The sequence below is a fragment of the Salvelinus fontinalis genome, chromosome 19 (assembly GCF_029448725.1).
Source record: "Salvelinus fontinalis isolate EN_2023a chromosome 19, ASM2944872v1, whole genome shotgun sequence".
Classification (NCBI taxonomy): Eukaryota; Metazoa; Chordata; class Actinopteri; order Salmoniformes; family Salmonidae; genus Salvelinus; species Salvelinus fontinalis.
In genome coordinates this window covers 31,891,192-31,910,822 of record NC_074683.1, presented here as the reverse complement: position 1 = coordinate 31,910,822, position 19,631 = coordinate 31,891,192, and the positions used below count along the sequence as shown (strand labels likewise).

Below are 19,631 nucleotides of genomic sequence, written 5' to 3'. Positions count from 1 at the left end.
AAGCTGTTTAACAGTCTGATGGTCTGGGGATAGAAGCTGTTTAACAGTCTGATGGTCTGGGGATAGAAGCTGTTTCTCAGTCTCTCGGTCCCAGCTTTGATGCACCTGTACTGTCTCTGTCTGTTAGATGGTAGCAGAGGGAACAGACTGTGGCTCGGGTGGCTGAGGTTCTTAATGATCTTCTTGACCTTCCTTTGACACAGTTCTGTAAATGCCCTGGAGGGCAGGCAGCGTGGCCCCAGTGATGCGTTGGGCTGACCACGTCTCCCTCTGGAGTGCCATGCGGTTGAGGGCGATACAGTTGTTGTACCATGCAGTGATACAGCCTGACAGAATGCTCTCAATGGTTCATCTGTTGAAGTTCCTGAGGTTCTTAGGGGGAATGCCCTAAGACGGCGGTTGTGCCTTCTTCACCACGGTGTCGGTGTGGTGGGATGATTTCAGCATAGTGGAGGTGTTGTTGTCTACCCTCTGTGTTGAGGATCAGCATAGTGGAGGTGTTGTTGCCTAGCTACCCTCTGTGTTGAGGATTAACATAGTGGAGGTGTTGTTGCCTAGCTACCCTCTGTGTTGAGGATCAGCGTAGTGGAGGTGTTGTTGCCTAGCTACCCTCTGTGTTGAGGATCAGCGTAGTGGAGGTGTTGTTGCCTAGCTACCCTCTGTGTTGAGGATCAGCACAGTGGAGGTGTTGTTGTCTACCCTCTGTGTTGAGGATCAGCATAGTGGAGGTGTTGTTGCCTAGCTACCCTCTGTGTTGAGGATCAGCATAGTGGAGGTGTTGTTGCCTAGCTACCCTCTGTGTTGAGGATCAGCATAGTAGAGGTATTGTTGCCTACCCTCTGTGTTGAGGATCAGCATAGTGGAGGTGTTGTTGCCTAGCTACCCTCTGTGTTGAGGATCAGCATGTGGAGGTGTTGTTGTCTACCCTCTGTGTTGAGAATCAGCATAGTGGAGGTGTTGTTGCCTAGCTACCCTCTGTGTTGAGGATTAGCATAGTAGAGGTGTTGTTGCCTAGCTACCCTCAGTGTTGAGGATCAGCATAGTGGAGGTGTTGTTGTCTACCCTCTGTGTTGAGGATCAGCATAGTAGAGGTGTTGTTGTCTAGCTACCCTCTGTGTTGAGGATCAGCATAGTGGAGGTGTTGTTGCCTAGCTACCCTCTGTGTTGAGGATCAGCACAGTGGAGGTGTTGTTGCCTACCCTCTGTGTTGAGGATCAGCATAGTGGAGGTGTTGTTGCCTAGCTACCCTCTGTGTTGAGGATCAGCATAGTGGAGGTGTTGTTGCCTACCCTCTGTGTTGAGGATCAGCATAGTAGAGGTGTTGTTGCCTACCCTCTGTGTTGAGGATCAGCATAGTGGAGGTGTTGTTGCCTAGCTACCCTCTGTGTTGAGGATCAGCATAGTGGAGGTGTTGTTGTCTACCCTCTGTGTTGAGGATCAGCATAGTAGAGGTGTTGTTGCCTAGCTACCCTCTGTGTTGAGGATCAGCATAGTAGAGGTGTTGTTGCCTAGCTACCCTCTGTGTTGAGGATCAGCATGTGGAGGTGTTGTTGTCTACCCTCTGTGTTGAGGATCAGCATAGTGGAGGTGTTGTTGATTAGCTACCCTCTGTGTTGAGGATCAGCACAGTGGAGGTGTTGTTGCCTAGCTACCCTCTGTGTTGAGGATCAGCATAGTGGAGGTGTTGTTGCCTAGCTACCCTCTGTGTTGAGGATCAGCATAGTGGAGGTGTTGTTGTCTACCCTCTGTGTTGAGGATCAGCGTAGTGGAGGTGTTGTTGCCTAGCTACCTTCTGTGTTGAGGATCAGCATGTGGAGGTGTTGTTGCCTAGCTACCCTCTGTGTTGAGGATCAGCGTAGTGGAGGTGTTGTTGCCTAGCTACCCTCTGTGTTGAGGATCAGCATGTGGAGGTGTTGTTGTCTAGCTACCCTCTGTGTTGAGGATCAGCATGTGGAGGTGTTGTTGTCTAGCTACCCTCTGTGTTGAGGATTAACATAGTGGAGGTGTTGTTGCCTAGCTACCCTCTGTGTTGAGGATCAGCATAGTGGAGGTGTTGTTGCCTAGCTACCCTCTGTGTTGAGAATCAGCATGTGGAGGTGTTGTTGTCTAGCTACCCTCTGTGTTGAGGATCAGCATAGTAGAGGTGTTGTTGCCTAGCTACCCTCTGTGTTGAGGATCAGCGTAGTGGAGGTGTTGTTACCTAGCTACCCTCTGTGTTGAGGATCAGCATAGTGGAGGTGTTGTTGCCTAGCTACCCTCTGTGTTGAGGATCAGCATGTGGAGGTGTTGTTGTCTAGCTACCCTCTGTGTTGAGGATCAGCATAGTGGAGGTGTTGTTGCCTAGCTACCCTCTGTGTTGAGGATCAGCGTAGTAGAGGTATTGTTGTCTACCCTCTGTGTTGAGGATCAGCATAGTAGAGGTGTTGTTGTCTACCCTCTGTGTTGAGGATCAGCATAGTAGAGGTGTTGTTGTCTACCCTCTGTGTTGAGGATCAGCATAGTAGAGGTATTGTTGTCTACCCTCTGTGTTGAGGATCAGCATAGTAGAGGTGTTGTTGCCTACCCTCTGTGTTGAGGATCAGCACAGTAGAGGTGTTGTTGCCTAGCTACCCTCTGTGTTGAGGATCAGCACAGTAGAGGTGTTGTTGCCTAGCTACCCTCTGTGTTGAGGATCAGCATAGTGGAGGTGTTGTTGCCTAGCTACCCTCTGTGTTGAGAATCAGCATTGAGGAGGTGTTGTTGCCTAGCTACCCTCTGTGTTGAGGATCAGCGTAGTAGAGGTGTTGTTGCCTAGCTACCCTCTGTGTTGAGGATCAGCATAGTGGAGGTGTTGTTGTCTACCCTCTGTGTTGAGGATCAGCACAGTGGAGGTGTTGTTGCCTAGCTACCCTCTGTGTTGAGGATCAGCATAGTGGAGGTGTTGTTGCCTAGCTACCCTCTGTGTTGAGGATCAGCATAGTGGAGGTGTTGTTGCCTAGCTACCCTCTAATCTACTCTTCTTCATTTTTTGGGGCTCCAGTAAGTGTGTGTGACTCATCTCAATGTGCTAGCGTATAACACTGTCCTTCTGTGTGTGTGTTTCTCTCTGTGTGTCTCTCCCTCTCCAGGACCTCTCTCCACTATGCGGCAGCCAGTCGTCACTACCAGTGCCTGGAGACCCTGGTGTCGTGTGGGACCTGCATTAATGCCACTGACCAGTGGGGGCGCTCTGCTCTGCACTACGCTGCTGCTTCCGACCTGGACAGAAGGTGATCTTCACTGATCAGACTTAGGAACGAATCCTAACTTCCACTTAAGATTTCAATTCCGATATAGTCATGCATTGATGTAAATGGGAGACTCAGTGAAAATGTTACTTGAATGAAAGTTAGGATTCGCCCCATAGTGACCATACATTGATGATACCATTAGGAGCTGTGACTCATGTTACAGTTTAATATTATAAACTGCATGTAAATTCAGCTATCGGTCAGAGGTTAAAGACTACAATATTGAGCTGGTTCCTATATGCTGCTATCTATAATATGTAAGCAAAAGACTAACGGACAGTCAGGCCACTGAGGCCAGGTAAAACTAGCTGTGTGGTTTTTGGTGGTGACCATAGAGATCCTGTTAAATTGTTATAGGTGCTAAGTCCCTTCAACCTTCAAAATTCCAGAATGGGTTGAAAATGGCAGCTATATTGGTCAGGGAGAAATCCAAACCAGTCTAAAGGAATATATTATTATTATTATTATTATTATTATTTATTTCACCTTTATTTAACCAGGTAGACCAGTTGAGAACAAGTTCTCATTTACAACTGCGACCTGGTCAAGATAAAGCAAAGCAGTGCGACCAAAAACAACAACACAGAGTTACACATGAGATAAACAAAAGTACAGTCAATAACACAATAGTAAAATCTGTATACAGTGTGTGCAAATGAAGGAGGTAAGGCAATAAATAGGCCAATAGTGGCGAAGTCATTACCGTTTATCAATTTACACTGGAGTGATATATGTGCAGATGAGGATGTGCAAGTAGAAATACTGGTGTGCAAAAGAGCAGAAAAACAAAATCAAATATGGGGATGATGTAGGTAGTTGGTTGGATGGGCTATTTACAGATGAGCTATTGTACAGGTGCAGTGATCGGTAAGCTGCTCTGACAGCTGACGCTTAAAGTTAGTGAGGGAGATATAAGTCTCCAACTTCAGTGATTTTTGTAGTTCGTTCCAGTCACTGGCAGAAGGAACGGCGGCCAAAACAGGTGTTGGCTTTGGGGATGACCAGTGAAATATACCTGCTGGAGCACGTGCTACGGGTGGGTGTTGCTATGGTGACCAGTGAGCTGAGATAAGGAGGAGCTTTACCTAGTAAAGACTTATAGATGACCTGATCTAAAATATTGTCACATAATTATAAATACAGTTTATATGGGTTTTATACACATTTTCTGTATAAATAGCCTCTAAAATATATGTAAACTGACCATAACTGTCAAAATGTTGTGTTTTCTTGGAAAGCTGTGAGTGCTATTATATGATGCAAATCCAGTAGTTGTTGCATTTCCAACTTAATTACCATCAAGTGATTTCAGCCAGTGTCTGGCTGTGGATGGACTGCACTGTTTCAATGGAATGTTATTCTAATTCCTAATTCTATGGTGGTGACCATCTCCGGAAGCTAGACAATCAAGGAACTCCCTGTTTCCATGGATACCTGAGGTAATTCTGAGGTGCCGGTTGAATAGGTGTCTGGATGTTCGGCAGCAGACTGTTCAGTGTTCACACCTCTGATTGGTTCCATTCCAGTATATTCAGAGAAGCACTGCTGGAGACGCTAGATGACCCTGAATACCCCCATGAATAATCAGATGGAAAGGGTTTGGGGAGGGTTTCCCTGGGGCCCCCATTGAGGATTTCTTAATCGTTCTCTGTTGTGTGTCTTGTGTTGTGAAGGCGACGTCAGGCTCTGGAGCCAGAGAGTGAAGGGGTGCAAGCAGAGAAGGAGAAGGAGGCTGCGCTGTGAGTATACTCTTTTATTTCTATAAGTATTACTGCCTCTATCTGGGCATACATGTAGTCAGTCAGCACAGATTATGGCTCAGTGCAAGCCGTGCCTATGGTTCTGACTGTTTGAGAAAGTCTCTCTCTTTCTCTCTCTCTCTTTCTCTCACTCTTTCTCTCTCTCTTTCTCTATTCTGTGCACACAGACCAGTTCAGACCGACAATATCTTCTGTCATTGTCTCTCTTGCTCATCTTGTTGGAATAACCATTGCCTATGTCAAATCAAATCAAAGTTTATAAGTCACGTGCGCCGAATACAACAGGTATTCACCTTACAGTGAAATGCTTACTTACAGACTCTAACCAATAGTGCAAAAAATGTATTAAGTGAGCAATGGGTAAGTAAAGAAATAAAACAACAGTAAAAAGACAGACTATATACAGTAGCGAGGCTATAAAAGTAGTGAGGCTACATACAGACACCGGTTAGTCAGGCTGATTGAGGTAGTATGTACATGTAGATATGGTTAAAGTGACTATGCATATATGATGAACAGAGAGTAGCAGTAGCGTAAAAGAGGGGTTGGCGGGTGGTGGGTGGGACACAATGCAGATAGCCCGGTTAGCCAACGTGCGGGAGCACTGGTTGGTCGGACCAATTGAGGTAGTATGTACATGTAGATATGGTTAAAGTGACTATGCATATATGATGAACAGAGAGTAGCAGTAGCGTAAAAGAGGGGTTGGCGGGTGGTGGCTGGGACACAATGCAGATAGCCCGGTTAGCCAATGTGCGGGAGCACTGGTTGGTCGGCCGGCCCAATTAAGGTAGTATGTACATGAATGTATAGTTAAAGTGACTATGCATATATGATAAACAGAGAGTAGCAGCAGCGTTAAAAGAGGGGTGGGGGGGGTTGGGGGGGCACACAATGCAAATGGTCCGGGTAGCCATTTGATTACCTGTTCAGGAGTCTTATGGCTTGGGGGTAAAAACTGTTGAGAAGCCTTTTTGTCCTAGACTTGGCACTCCGGTACCGCTTGCCATGCGGTAGTAGAGAGAACAGTCTATGACTGGGGTGGCTGGGGTCTTTGACAATTTTTAAGGCCTTCCTCTGACACTGCCTGGTGTAGAGGTCCTGGATGGCAGGCAGCTTTGCCCCAGTGATGTACGGGGCCGTACGCACTACCCTCTGTAGTGCCTTGCGGTCAGAGGCCGAGCAATTGCCGTACCAGGCAGTGATGCAACCAGTCAGGATGCTCTCGATGTTGCAGCTGTAGAATATTCTGAGGATCTCAGGACCCATGCAAAATCTTTTTTGTTTCCTGAGGGGGAATAGGCTTTGTTGTGCCCTCTTCACGACTGTCTTGGTGTGTTAGAACCATTCTAGTTTGTTGTTGATGTGGACACCAAGGAACTTGAAGCTCTCAACCTGCTCCACTACAGCCCCGTCAATGAGAATGGGGGCGCGCTCAGTCCTCCTTTTCCTGTAGTCCACAATCATCTCCTTAGTCTTGGTTACGTTGAGGGATAGGTTGTTATTCTGGCACCACCCGGCCAGGTCTCTGACCTCCTCCCTATAGGCTGTCTCGTCGTTGTCGGTGATCAGGCCTACCACTGTTGTGTCGTCTGCAAACTTAATGATGGTGTTGGAGTCGTGCATGGCCATGCAGTCGTGGGTGAACAGGGAGTACAGGAGTGGACCTAGCACGCACCCCTGGGGAGCTCCAGTGTTGAGGATCAGCGTGGCAGATGTGTTGCTACCTACCCTCACCACCTGGGGGCGGCCCGTCAGGAAGTCCAGGATCCAGTTGCAGAGGGAGGTGTTTAGTCCCAGGATCCTTAGCTTAGTGATGAGCTTTGAGAGTACTATGGTGTTGAACGCTGAGCTGTAGTCAATAAATAGCATTCTCTCGTAGGTGTTCCTTTTGTCCAGGTGGGAAAGGGAAGTGTGGAGTGCAATAGATAGAGATTGCATCATCTGTGGATCTGTTTGGGCAGAATGAAAATTGGAGTGGGTCTAGGGTTTCTGGGATAATGGTGTTGATGTGAGCCATTACCAACCTTTCAAAGCACTTCATGGCTACGGACGTGAGTGCTACGGGTCTGTAGTCATTTAGGCAGGTTACCTTTGTGTTCTTGGGCACAGGGACTATGGTGGTCTGCTTGAAACATGTTGGTATGTCTATAAAACATATATTTCTCTCTCTCATATCCTCTCTGTCTGAGGCTTTTAACCTTTTAAGAACATATTGAAGTGTTTGTGTCTGACGATATTGTATGTTTTTGTAATAGATGTCTAGAATTCCTTTTGCAAAGTGGTGCTACTGCCTCTCTGAAGGATAAGCAGGGCTACAGTCCTGTCCACTATGCTGCAGCCTATGGCCACAGACACTGCCTGGAGCTGGTGAGTACATGCACGCTCATACACACACTTATGCTACAATTTCAATGCTACATGCTGGTCAACAATGTATCTGTGTGTAAAACTTCAACTTCAATTTCACAAGATACCATAAATACAAACAGCTCACAAATTCCACTTATGGAATTGAAATGATTTGTTTTGATGTAATCTGTGGTTGTGGTTTTAGCTGTTGGACAGAGACGAGAGTCACCAGGAGGACCCAGACTTTCTGGGTGCCAGGAGCCCCCTGCACCTCGCTGTGAGTCATTATCACATATCCACTCTAGCCATGCATTATTATATATCCACTCTAGCCATGCATAATCACATACACTGCCATGCATTATAATTGGGTGAGCTTGTGACCTGAGCAGGAAAAACCTATAGTTTTTATGGTCATGGCACGTGGTCAGAAAAAACAGATAACTAGTGTTATCATGTACAGTGTCTTCAGAAAGTATTCATACCCCTTGACTTATTCCACATTTTGTTGTGTTACAGCCTGAATTCAAAATGGATAAAATAAAATCTCACCTATCTACACATAATGACTAAATGTAAATATGTATTTCTTTTTTTTAGCAAATTTATTGAATATGAAATACAGAAATATCTAATTTACATACAATGCATTCGGAAAGTATTCAGACCCCTTCCCTTTTTCCACATTTTGTTACGTTACAGCCTTATTCTAAAATTGATAACATACATTTTTTTCTTCATCAATTTACACACAATGCCCCATAATGACAAAGCAAAAACAGTACCAACACGTACCAACACGTTTCTGAAGCATTGAAAGTCCCCAAGAACACAGTGGCCTCCATCATTCTTAAATGGAGGAAGTTTGGAACCACCAAGACTCTTCTTAGAGCTGGCCGCCCGGCCAAACTGAGCAGTCGGGGAGAGGGGCCTTGGTCGGAGAGGTGACCAAGAACCCAATGGTCACTCTGACAGTGCTCCTGAGTTCCTCTGTAGAGATGGGAGAACCTTCCAGAAGGACAACCATCTCTGCAGAACTCCAACAATCAGACCTTTATGGTAGAGTGGACAGACAGAAGCCACTCCCTCAGTAAAAGGCACATGACAGCCAGCTTGGAGTTTGCCAAAAGGCACCTAAAGGACTCAGACCATGAGAAACAAGATTCTCTGGTCTGATGACACCAAGATTGAACTCTTTAGCCTGATTGCCAAACGTCATATCTGGAAGAAACCTGGCACCATCCCTACGGTGAAGCATGGTGGTGGCAGCATCATGCTGTGGGGATGTTTTTAGTGGCGGGGACTGGGAGACAAGATGGAAAGATGAATGGAGAAAAGTACAAAGAGATCCTTGATGAAAACCTGCTCCAGAGTGATCAGGACCTCAGACTGGGGCGAAGGTTCATCTTCCAACTGGACAACGACCCTAAGCACACAGCCAAGACAACTCAGGATTGGCTTTGGGACAAGTCTCTAAATGTCCTTGAGTGGCCCAGCCAGAGCCCAGACTTGAACACAATCAAACATCTCTGGAGAGACCTGAAAATACAGTTGAAGTCGAAAGTTTACATACACTTAGGTTGGAGTCATTAAAACTCATTTTTCAACCACTCCACAAATTTCTTGTTAACAAACTATGGTTTTGGCAAGTCGGTTAGGACTTGGCAAGTCGGTTCCCAAGATAAATGTTCAGAAGAGATTTGATGCGTTGGCCTCAATGAGGAGTGCACTTTCCAATTTCAGTTTGTGTATAGGTGTGTATGTTTGTTATTTGGGAAGTTAAGTTAAATGAGAGAGGAAATAATAAATAATACTAACTGTGTACACAGGAAGGAAACAGAACAAAGGACAGAATAATGGTATTAAAACCACGATACTTTGTGCATGTAATTTTTCCAACAATTGTTTAAAGACAGATTATTTCACTTATAATTCACTGTATCACAATTCCAGTGGGTCAGACGTTTACATGCACTAAGTTGACTGTGCCTTTAAACAGTTTGTAAAATTCCAGAAAATTATGTCATGGCTTTAGAAGCTTCTGATAGGCTAATTGACATAATTTGAGTCAATTGGAGATATACCTGTGGATGTATTTCAAGGCCTACCTTCAAACTCAGTGCCTTTGCTTGACATCATGGGAAAATCAAATGAAATCAGCCAAGACCTCATCCTTGGGAGCAATTCCCAAATGCCTGAAGGTACCACGTTCATCTGTACAAACAATAGTATGCAAGTATAAACACCATGGGACCACGCAGCCGTCATACCGCTCAGGAAGGAGACGCGTTCTGTCTCCTAGAGATGAACGTACTTTGGTGCGAAAGTGCAAATCAATCCCAGAACAACAGCAAAGGGCCTTGTGAAGATGCTGGAGGAAACAGGTACAAAAGTATCTATATCCACAGTAAAACAAGTCCTATATCGACATAACCTGAAAGGCCGATCAGCAAGGAAGAAGCCACTGCTCCAAAACTGCCATAAAAAAAGCCAGACTACGGTTTGCAACAACTGCACATGGGGACAAAGATCGTACTTTTTGGAGAAATGTCCTCTGGTCTGATGAAACAAAAATAGAACTGTTTGGCCATAATGACCATCGTTATGTTTGGAGGAAAAAGGGGGAGGCTTGCAAGCCGAAGAACACCATCCCAACCGTGAAGCACGGGGGTGGCAGCATCATGTTGTGGGGGTGCTTTGCTGCAGGAGGGACTGGTGCACTTCACAAAACAGATGCCATCATGAGGGAGGAAAAGTATGTGGATATTTTGAAGCAACATCTCAAGACATCAGTCAGGAAGTTAAAGCTTGGTCGCAAATGGGTCTTCCAAATGGACAATGACCCCAAGCATACTTCCAAAGGACAACAAAGTCAAGGTATTGGAGTGGCCATCACAACGCCCTGACCTCAATCCCATAGAAACTTTGTGGGCAGAACTGAAAAAGCGTGTGCGAGCAAGGAGGCCTACAAACCTGACTCAGTTACACCAGCTCTGTCAGGAGAAATGGGCCAAAATGCACCCAACTTATTGTGGGAAGCTTGTGGAAGGCTACCCGACACGTTTGACACAAGTTATAACAATTTTAAAGGCAATGCTACCAAATACTAATTGAGTGTATGTAAACTTCTGACCCACTGGGAATGTGATGAAAGAAATTAAGCTGAAATAAATCATTCTCTTTACTATTATTCAGACATTTCACATTCTTAAAATAAAGTGGTGATCCTAACTGACCTAAGACAGGGGTTTTTACTAGGATTAAATATCAGGAATTGTGAAAATACTGAGTTTAAATGTATTTGGCTAAGGTGTATGTAAACTTCCGACTTCAACTGTAGCTGTGCCAGCTACGCTCCCCATCCAACCTGGAAGAGCTTGAGATGATCTGCAGAGAAGAATGGGAGAAACTCCCCAAATACAGGTGTGCCAAGCTTGTAACGTCATACCCAAGAAGACTCAAGGATGTAATCGCTGCCAAAGGTGCTTCAACAAAGTCTTGAGTAAATGGTCTGAATACTTTTTGAATGTGATATTTCAGTTCTTTATTTTTTAGACATTTGCTAAATGTTTTTGCTTTGTCATTATGGGGTATTGTGTGTAGATTGATGAGGAGAAAAAAAAACAATTCAATCAATTTTAGAATAAGGCTGTAACCTAACAAAATGTGGAAAAAGTCAAGGGGTCCGAATACTTCCCGAATGAACTGTAACTATTCACACCCCTGAGTCAAAACACATTAGAATCACCTTTGGCAGCGATTACAACTGTGAGTCTTTCTGGGTAAGTCTCTAAAAGCTTCACATACCTAGATTGTACAATATTTCCACATTATTATTTACATTTTTTTTCAAGCTCTGTCAAGTTGGATGTTGTTAATTGCTAGACAGCCATTTTCAAGTCTTGTCATAGATTTTCCAGCCAATTTAAGTCAAAACGTTAACTAGGACACTCAGGGACATTCAATGTTGTCTTTGTAAGCAACTCCAGTGTATATTTGGCCTTGTGTTTTAGGTTATTGTCCTGCTGAAAGGTGAATTTGCCTCCCGGTGTCTGCTGGAAAGCAGACTGAACCAAGTTTTCCTCTAGGATTTTGCCTGCGCTTAGCTCTGTTTCTGGAGTAGCATACTCATAACATGATGCAGCCACCACCATGCTTCAAAATATGAAGAGTGGTACTCAGTGACGTGTTGTGTTGGATTTGCCCCAACATAACACTTTGTATTCATAGTATAACGTTCATTTCTTTGCCACATTTTTTGCAGTTTTACTTTAGTGCCTTATTGCAAACAGGATGTATGTTTTGGAATAGTTGTATTCTGTACAGGCATCCATCTTTTCACTCTGTCTTTTAGGTTAATATCGTTAGTGTCTTCAGTTTTCTCCTATCACATCCTTTAAACTCAGTAACTGTTTTAAAGTGACCGTTGGCCTCATGGTGAAATCCCTGTGTGGTTTCCTTCCTGTCCAGCAACTGAGTTAGGAAGGACACCTGTATCTTTGTCGTGACTGGGTGTATTGATACACCATCCAAATTGTAATTAATAACTTCACCATTCCAAATTGTAATGTTTAACTTCACCATTCCAAATTGTAATTAATAAATTCACCATGCTCAAAAGAATATTCAATGTCTGCTTTTTTTGTTTTTCATCTACCAATAGGTGTCCGTCCTTCTTTGCGAGGCATTGGAAAACGTCACTGGTCTTTGTGGTTGAATCTGTGTTTAAAATGTACTGTTCGACTGAGGGACCTTACAGATAATTATATGTGTGGGGTAGAGAGATGAGGCAGTCATTCAAAGATCATGTTAAACACTATTATTGCACACAGAGTGAGTCAATGCAACTTATTAAGCACATTTTTACTCCTGAACTTATTTAGGCTTGCTATAACATTTCAGCTTTTCATTTCGAAATACATAATTCCACTTTGGCATTATGGGCTGTTGTGTGTAGGCCAGTGAGGAAGGCAACCATATATACATTACCACACATACACACACAGAGTATGCATTGCATAGACCGTAGTGTCTTTGAATGCCAACAGCTGGTATGTGTGTAATGTGTGTGTTTGTCTCCCTGTCCCCCAGGCATACCACGGCCATGCACAGGCTCTGGAGGTGTTGCTGCAAGGGGAGAGGGAGGTAGACCAGGGGGACGAGGCTGGTCGTACTCCCCTGGCCCTAGCGTCCCTCAGGGGCCACACTGACTGCGTCCACACCCTTCTCAGCCAGGGGGCCTCGCCACGCACCACGGACACCAACAGGGGACGCACCCCGGTACACCTAGCAGGTAATGGAGAACACTGTGTGAGAATTTGAAGTACTCTTTTGATTGGTCTGTGTGCAGTAGTTCTGTACTGAGTTTCCTCTCCGTCTTTCCATCTCTCTCTGTCTTTCTGTCTCTCTGTCTTTGTGTCTTTCTGTCTCTCTGTCTCTGTCTTTCTGTCTCTCTGTCTCTGTTTTTCTGTCTCTTTCTGTCTCTCTGTCGCTCTCTCTCTTTTTTCTGTCTCTCTGTCTGTCTCTCTCTCAATTCAATTCAAGGGGCTTTATTGGCATGGGAAACATATATTAACATTGCCAAAGCAAGTGAAGTAGATAATATACAAAAGTAAAATAAACAATAAAAATGAACAGTTAACATTACACTCACAAAAGTTCTAAAATAATTAAGATAAGCATACATATGGGTTGTATTTACAATGGTGTTTGTTCTTCAATGGTTGACCTTTTCTTGTGGCAACAGGTCACACATCTTGCTGCTGTAATGCACACTGTGGTATTTCACCCAGTAGACATGGGAGTTTATCAAAATCGTGTTTGTTTTCAAATTCTTTGTGGGTCTGTGTAATCTGAGGGAAATATGTGTCTCTAATATGGTCATACATTTGGCCGGAGGTTAGGAAGTGCAGCTCAGTTTCCACCTCATTTTGTGGGCAGTGTGCACATAGCCTGTCTTCTCTTGAGAGCCAGGTCTGCCTACGGCGGCCTATCTCAATAACAAGGCTATGCTCACTGAGTCTGTACATAGTCAAAGCTTTCCTTAAGTTTGGGTCAGTCACAGTGGTCAGGTATTCTGCCACTGTGTACTCTCTGTTTAGGGCCAAATATCATTCTAGTTTGCTCAGTTTTGTTAATTCTTTCCAATGTGTCAAGTAATTATCTTTTTGTTTTCTCATGATTTGGTTGGGTCTAATTGTGTTACTGTCCAGGGTCTCTGTGGGGTCTGTTTATGTTTGTGAACAGAGCCCCAGGACCAGTTGCTTAGGGGACTCTTCTCCAGTTTCATCTCTTTGTAGGTGATGGCTTTGTTATGGAAGGTTTGGGAATCACTTCCTTTTAGGTGGTTGTAGAATTTAACGGCTCTTTTCTGGATTTTGATAATTAGCGGTTATCGGTTCTACATTGTACACAGAGGATATTTTTGCAGAATTCTGCATGCAGTCTCAATTTGGTGTTTGTCCCATTTTGTGAATACTCTCTCTCTGTGTCTGTCTCTGTCTTGCTGTCTTTCTGTCTTTTTCTTTGTCTGTTTCTCCATCTGTCTCTATCTTTCTGTCTCTCTGTCTCTGTCTCTGCCTGTCTGTTTCTCTTGTTCTCATCTCTCTCCTTCTCTGTCCTCAGTGATGAATGGTCATACGTCGTGTGTCCGCCTCCTTCTGGACGACCAGGATAGTGCAGACCTGGTGGACACTACAGACTCTCAGGGACAGTGAGTTTACTGATCTATAGGGATGGGTATAAATAAAATGGTAATGTCTTGCTCTCACCTTTCTCTCTGATAGGCAAGGTAGAAAGGTGGCCCTATTTCTTATACCTATCCAGTCTTTTCAGATGTGATTGGATGGATGTAAGCAACATGGCAAACACTCTATCTAGCCTTGTAATACTAGTAGGTGGGGCTAGGGGTTGGGAATGGGGATGTGTCTACCGATCCGTTTGTCCTGCTGTGACTGTCCCCTCTCTGTCCCTGTCAGGACTCCTCTGATGCTTGCGGTGGCAGGGGGACATGTGGACGTTGTGTCTCTGCTGCTGGAGAGAGAGGCGGCTGTAGATACAGCAGACAACCATGGCCTGACCGCCCTGCACTTGGGGGTGGGTGTGTGCGTGTGTATTTACTGTACATGTATGTGCGTGCATGTGCGCGCGTGTGTTTGTGTTTGTATGGCTGTAAATGTCTGTGACTTCACATGACTGTGATTGTACTGAATTCTGAGGAGCTTGTAAGAACGGGATCTCTTTGTCCAGTCTAAAAGTTTAACGGTGAACTCTGTCTCTCTCTTTGTTCCCTTCCCTCTCTCTCTCACTCCTCTCTTCCTCCCCTTCTCCCAGTTGCTGTGTGGTCAGGAGGAGTGTGTTCAGTGTCTGTTGGAGCAGGAGGCCTCTGTGTTGCTGGGGGACTCCAGGGGCCGAACAGCCCTCCATCTGGCTGCAGCGAAGGGCCACGCATCCTGGCTCGCTGAGCTGCTGAGTATGGCCTGTTCTGAACTGCCCACACCCCCCCTCCGAGACCACCAGGGGTTCACCCCCCTGCACTGGGCCTGCTACAATGGTCAGTTACTAAACCAACCTACTGCACTGGGCCTGCTACAATGGTCAGTTACTAAACCAACCTACTGCACTGGGCCTGCTACAATGGTCAGTTACTAAACCAACCTACTGCACTGGGCCTGCTACAATGGTCAGTTACTAAACCACCCAACTGCACTGGGCCTGCTACTATGGTCAGTTACTAAACCACCCTACTGCAGTCCTGCCTCAAACCATTGCCTTGTAGTTTGAATCTCATTCAATGTTCCTGAGGGATTTTGCCTCAATGCATAACTTTTATGTGGAATATCTTTTATGTGGAATATCTTTTATTTGGAATATCTTTTATGTGGAATATTTTTTATGTGGAATATCTTTTATGTGGAATATCTTTTATGTGGAATACCTTTTATGTGGAATACCTTTTATGTGGAATACCTTTCATGTGGAATAACTTTTACGTGTGCATCTTCTAATGATCTTCTTTGTGTGTCCAGGTCACGAGGGCTGTGTGGAGGTACTGCTGGAGCAGAAAGGTTGTCGCTGTATTGATGGGAACCCCTTCACTCCCCTGCACTGTGCTGTGTAAGTCTATACATTTATTGTCCTTATTGATCAAATATATAATGCACAGTGTTACCCATTGACCTCAGTGTTGACTATAGACCTCAATGTTGACTATGAGACCTCAGTGTTGGCTATAGACCTCAGTGTTGACTATTAGAGCTGAATGTTGACTATGTGACCTCAGTGTTGGCTATAGACCTCAGTGTTGGCTATAGACCTCTGTGTTGGCTATAGACCTCTGTGTTGTCTATAGACCTCTGTGTTGTCTATAGACCTCAGTGTTGGCTATAGACCTCAGTGTTGACTATTAGAGCTGAATGTTGACTATAGACCTCTGTGTTGGCTATAGACCTCTGTGTTGGCTATAGACCTCTGTGTTGGCTATAGACCTCTGTGTTGGCTATAGACCTCAGTGTTGCCCATAGACCTCAGTGTTGACTATTAGACCTCAGTGTTGGCTATAGACCTCAGTGTTGACTATTAGACCTCAGTGTTGACTATTAGACCTCAGTGTTGACTATTAGACCTAAGTGTTGACTATTAGACCTCAGTGTTGACTATTAGACCTCAGTGTTGACTATTAGACCTCAGTGTTGCCCATAGACCTCAGCATTGCCCATAGACCTCCGTGTTGACTATTAGACCTCAGTGTTGCCCATAGACCTCCATGTTTCCCATAGACCTCCATGTTTCCCATAGACCCCTGTGTTGACTATTAGACCTCAGTGTTGACTATTAGACCTCAGTGTTGACTATTAGACTTCAGTGTTGACTATTAGACCTCAGTGTTGACTATTAGAGCTGAATGTTGACTATGAGACCTAAGTGTTGGCTATAGACTTCTGTGTTGGCTATAGACCTCTGTGTTGGCTATAGACCTCTGTGTTGGCTATAGACCTCTGTGTTGCCCATAGACCTCAGTGTTGACTATGAGACCTCAGTGTTGGCTATTATACCTCAGTGTTGACTATTAGACCTCAGTGTTGACTATTAGAGCTGAATGTTGACTATGAGACCCTAGTGTTGGCTATAGACCTCAGTGTTGGCTATAGACCGACCTCATTGTTGCCCATAGACCTCATTGTTGCCCATAGACCTCAGTGTTGACTATAAACCTCAATGTTGCCCATTAGACCTCAGTGTTGACTATTAGAGCTGAATGTTGACTATGAGACCTGTGTTGGCTATAGACCTCAGTGTTGCCCATAGACCTCAGTGTTGCCCATAGACCTCAGTGTTGACTATTAAAGCTGAATGTTGACTATGAGACCTGTGTTGGCTATAGACCTCAGTGTTGCCCATAGACCTCAGTGTTGCCCATAGACCTCAGTGTTGACTATTAGACCTCAGTGTTGCCCATAGACCTCCATGTTTCCCATAGACCCCTGTGTTGACTATTATACCTCAGCGTTGCCCATAGACCCCTGTGTTGACTATTAGTCCTCAGTGTTGATTATTAGACCCCTGTGTTGACTTTTAGACCCCTGTGTTGACTATTAGACCTGTGTTGACTATTAGACCTCAGTGTTGACTGTGTTTTGCCTCATGGATCTCAGTGTTTACATTCTGTTTTGGTTCTCAGGGTGAATGATCATGAACCCTGTGCCTCACTACTGCTGGAAGCCATGGGATCAGACATGGCCAGCTGTAAGGACGCTAAGGATCGGTAGGTCATCACATCCCTGCATCAGACAGCTGTATATCACACAGCCTGTTCTCAATTTCTCAATCACTCATTTCCATGTTTTTTTTCTTCTCTATTCTTCCGTCTGTTTATTTTCCTCTCCTCACACATCCCTCCCCCATCCATCTCTCAGGACTCCACTCCATGCTGCAGCATTCTCTGGTCATGTGGACTGTGTCCAGCTGCTTCTGGCCCATGATGCACCTGTGGATGCTGTGGATCAATCAGGGTGCAGTGCGCTGATGATGGCTGCAGAGAAGGGAAGAGTCGGGACTGTAGAGGTGCTGTTGACCAGTGCCAACGCCAGCCTGAGGTTGGTGGACCAGAATGGTAACACCGCCCTCCACCTGGCCTGCAGTAGCGTGAGTGTCCACTAGGGGTATTTCTCTCCCAATTTCTTTGACATGACATTTGTACCACATTCAAACTCCATATTTTCAAATAGTGTATTATATATGAAAACAATTTAACATTTATTTGGCCTCACTATCTTCCTCTCTTCTTCCCTTCCTCTCTTTCCTCTCTTCCTTCCCTTTCTTCCTCTTTCCTCTCTTCACTCTCTTCCTTCTCTTCCTCTCTCAGGGAAAGGAGGACTGTGTTCTGTTCATCCTGGAGAGGCTGAAGGACACTGTGCTCATAGCTTCCACCAACGCAGCACTGCAGACGTAAGTGTTCGTCTGAGATAGGCCATGGTTAATCTCAGAGCTGTGCGCTAGCTAGCTACATCGATTTACTTCTGGGGTGCAAGTGTCTAGATAAGTATCTAGATTTAGCCCCTCCCCACTACAGAACCACCACAAACCTTCTGATTGGTCTGTCCCTGCCAGGCCCCTCCACCTAGCGGCCCGTAGCGGTCTGAAGCAGGCTGTCCAGGAGCTGCTGTCCAGGGGGGCCAGTGTTCAGATGTTGGATGAGAACGGTAGGTCTACAGGTCTGGGCCCAGTTTCCCAAAAGCATCTTAAGGTTAAGTTCATTTTAGAACCATAGGATTCTATGGCTCTACCGATGAACTTAACCTAAAGATACTTTTGGGAAAAACGCGTCCTGGTCTGGGCATGAACCGGTACCAGTGTGTTAAAGGGATCTAACTGCATGCTGCTATTATATCAGCTGTCTGTGGTGTTAGCATGTCTATGTAGCTAGTTACAGCTGTCTGTGGTTCTGGTAGGCTAGAGGTATCTATGCAGCTTCCTGGTTTGTAGCTATCTGTCCCAGCCCCACCTGTCCAGTAATGTCATTAAGGCCGGGACGTTTTCCTGACCCTTGTCACCTGACTAGGAAAAACTCAATGGCCCTTGTCATTATGTTCAGGGATTTAGGTTTGTATTCCTGTGTACTGTCTGGTGTCTGGGCTGGTTATGTACTGTCTGGTGTCTGGCTAGGTACTGTCTGGTGTCTGGGTTGGTTGTGTACTGTCTGGTGTCTGGGCTGGTTATGTACTGTCTGGTGTCTGGGCTGGTTGTGTACTGTCTGGTGTCTGGGCTGGTTGTGTACTGTCTGGTGTCTGGGCTGGTTGTGTACTGTCTGGTGTCTGGGCTGGTTGTGTACTGTCTGGTGTCTGGCTAGGTACTGTCTGGTGTCTGGGTTGGTTGTGTACTGTCTGGTGTCTGGGCTGGTTGTGTACTGTCTGGTGTCTGGGCTGGTTATGTACTGTCTGGTGTCTGGGCTGGTTGTGTACTGTCTGGTATCTGGGTTGGTTGTGTACTGTCTGGTGTCTGGGCTGGCTGTGTACTGTCTGGTGTCTGGGCTGGCTAGGTACTGTCTGGTGTCTGGGCTGGTTGTGTACTGTCTGGTGTCTGAGTTGGCTGGGTACTGTCTGGTATCTGGGCTGGCTGGGTACTGTCTGGTATCTGGGCTGGCTAAGTACTGTCTGGTGTCTGGGTTGGTTGTGTACTGTCTGGTGTCTGGGCTGGCTGTGTACTGTCTGGTGTCTGGGCTGGCTGGGTACTGTCTGGTGTCTGAGCTGGCTGGGTACTGTCTGGTGTCTGGGCTGGCTGGGTATGTCTGGTGTCTGGGCTGGCTGTGTACTGTCTGGTTATCTGAGCTGGTTGGGTACTGTCTGGTATCTGGGCTGGCTGTGTACTGTCTGGTGTCTGGGCTGGCTGTGTACTGTCTGGTGTCTGGGCTGGCTGGGTACTGTCTGGTGTCTGGGCTGGCTGTGTACTGTCTGGTGTCTGGGCTGGTTGTGTACTGTCTGGTGTCTGGGCTGGCTGGGTACTGTCTGGTGTCTGGGCTGGCTGGGTACTGTCTGGTATCTGGGCTGGCTGGGTATGTCTGGTGTCTCGGCTGGCTGTGTACTGTCTGGTGTCTGGGCTGGCTGTGTACTGTCTGGTGTCTGGGCTGGCTGGGTATGTCTGGTGTCTCGGCTGGCTGTGTACTGTCTGGTGTCTGGGCCGGCTGTGTACTGTCTGGTGTCTGGGCTGGCTGGGTACTGTCTGGTGTCTGAGCTGGCTGTGTACTGTCTGGTGT

At 45.8% G+C, this 19,631-nt stretch overlaps 1 protein-coding gene across 3 annotated transcripts in view; it reads left to right on the top strand.

Moving 5' to 3' along the window:
• Positions 1 to 19,631, top strand: part of LOC129816618 (serine/threonine-protein phosphatase 6 regulatory ankyrin repeat subunit B-like) — a 61,702-nt gene that overhangs the window by 36,352 nt on the left and 5,719 nt on the right. For all 3 annotated transcript variants that reach the window (XM_055871325.1, XM_055871326.1, XM_055871327.1), the window contains exons 14-26: positions 3,108 to 3,248; positions 4,943 to 5,008; positions 7,288 to 7,399; positions 7,587 to 7,658; positions 12,473 to 12,674; positions 14,006 to 14,093; positions 14,359 to 14,476; positions 14,714 to 14,933; positions 15,409 to 15,496; positions 17,061 to 17,144; positions 17,296 to 17,524; positions 17,745 to 17,827; positions 17,990 to 18,081. In XM_055871325.1, the coding sequence (XP_055727300.1) occupies positions 3,108 to 3,248; positions 4,943 to 5,008; positions 7,288 to 7,399; positions 7,587 to 7,658; positions 12,473 to 12,674; positions 14,006 to 14,093; positions 14,359 to 14,476; positions 14,714 to 14,933; positions 15,409 to 15,496; positions 17,061 to 17,144; positions 17,296 to 17,524; positions 17,745 to 17,827; positions 17,990 to 18,081 (1,595 nt within the window). The remainder of the gene's footprint in view (positions 1 to 3,107; positions 3,249 to 4,942; positions 5,009 to 7,287; positions 7,400 to 7,586; positions 7,659 to 12,472; positions 12,675 to 14,005; positions 14,094 to 14,358; positions 14,477 to 14,713; positions 14,934 to 15,408; positions 15,497 to 17,060; positions 17,145 to 17,295; positions 17,525 to 17,744; positions 17,828 to 17,989; positions 18,082 to 19,631) is intronic.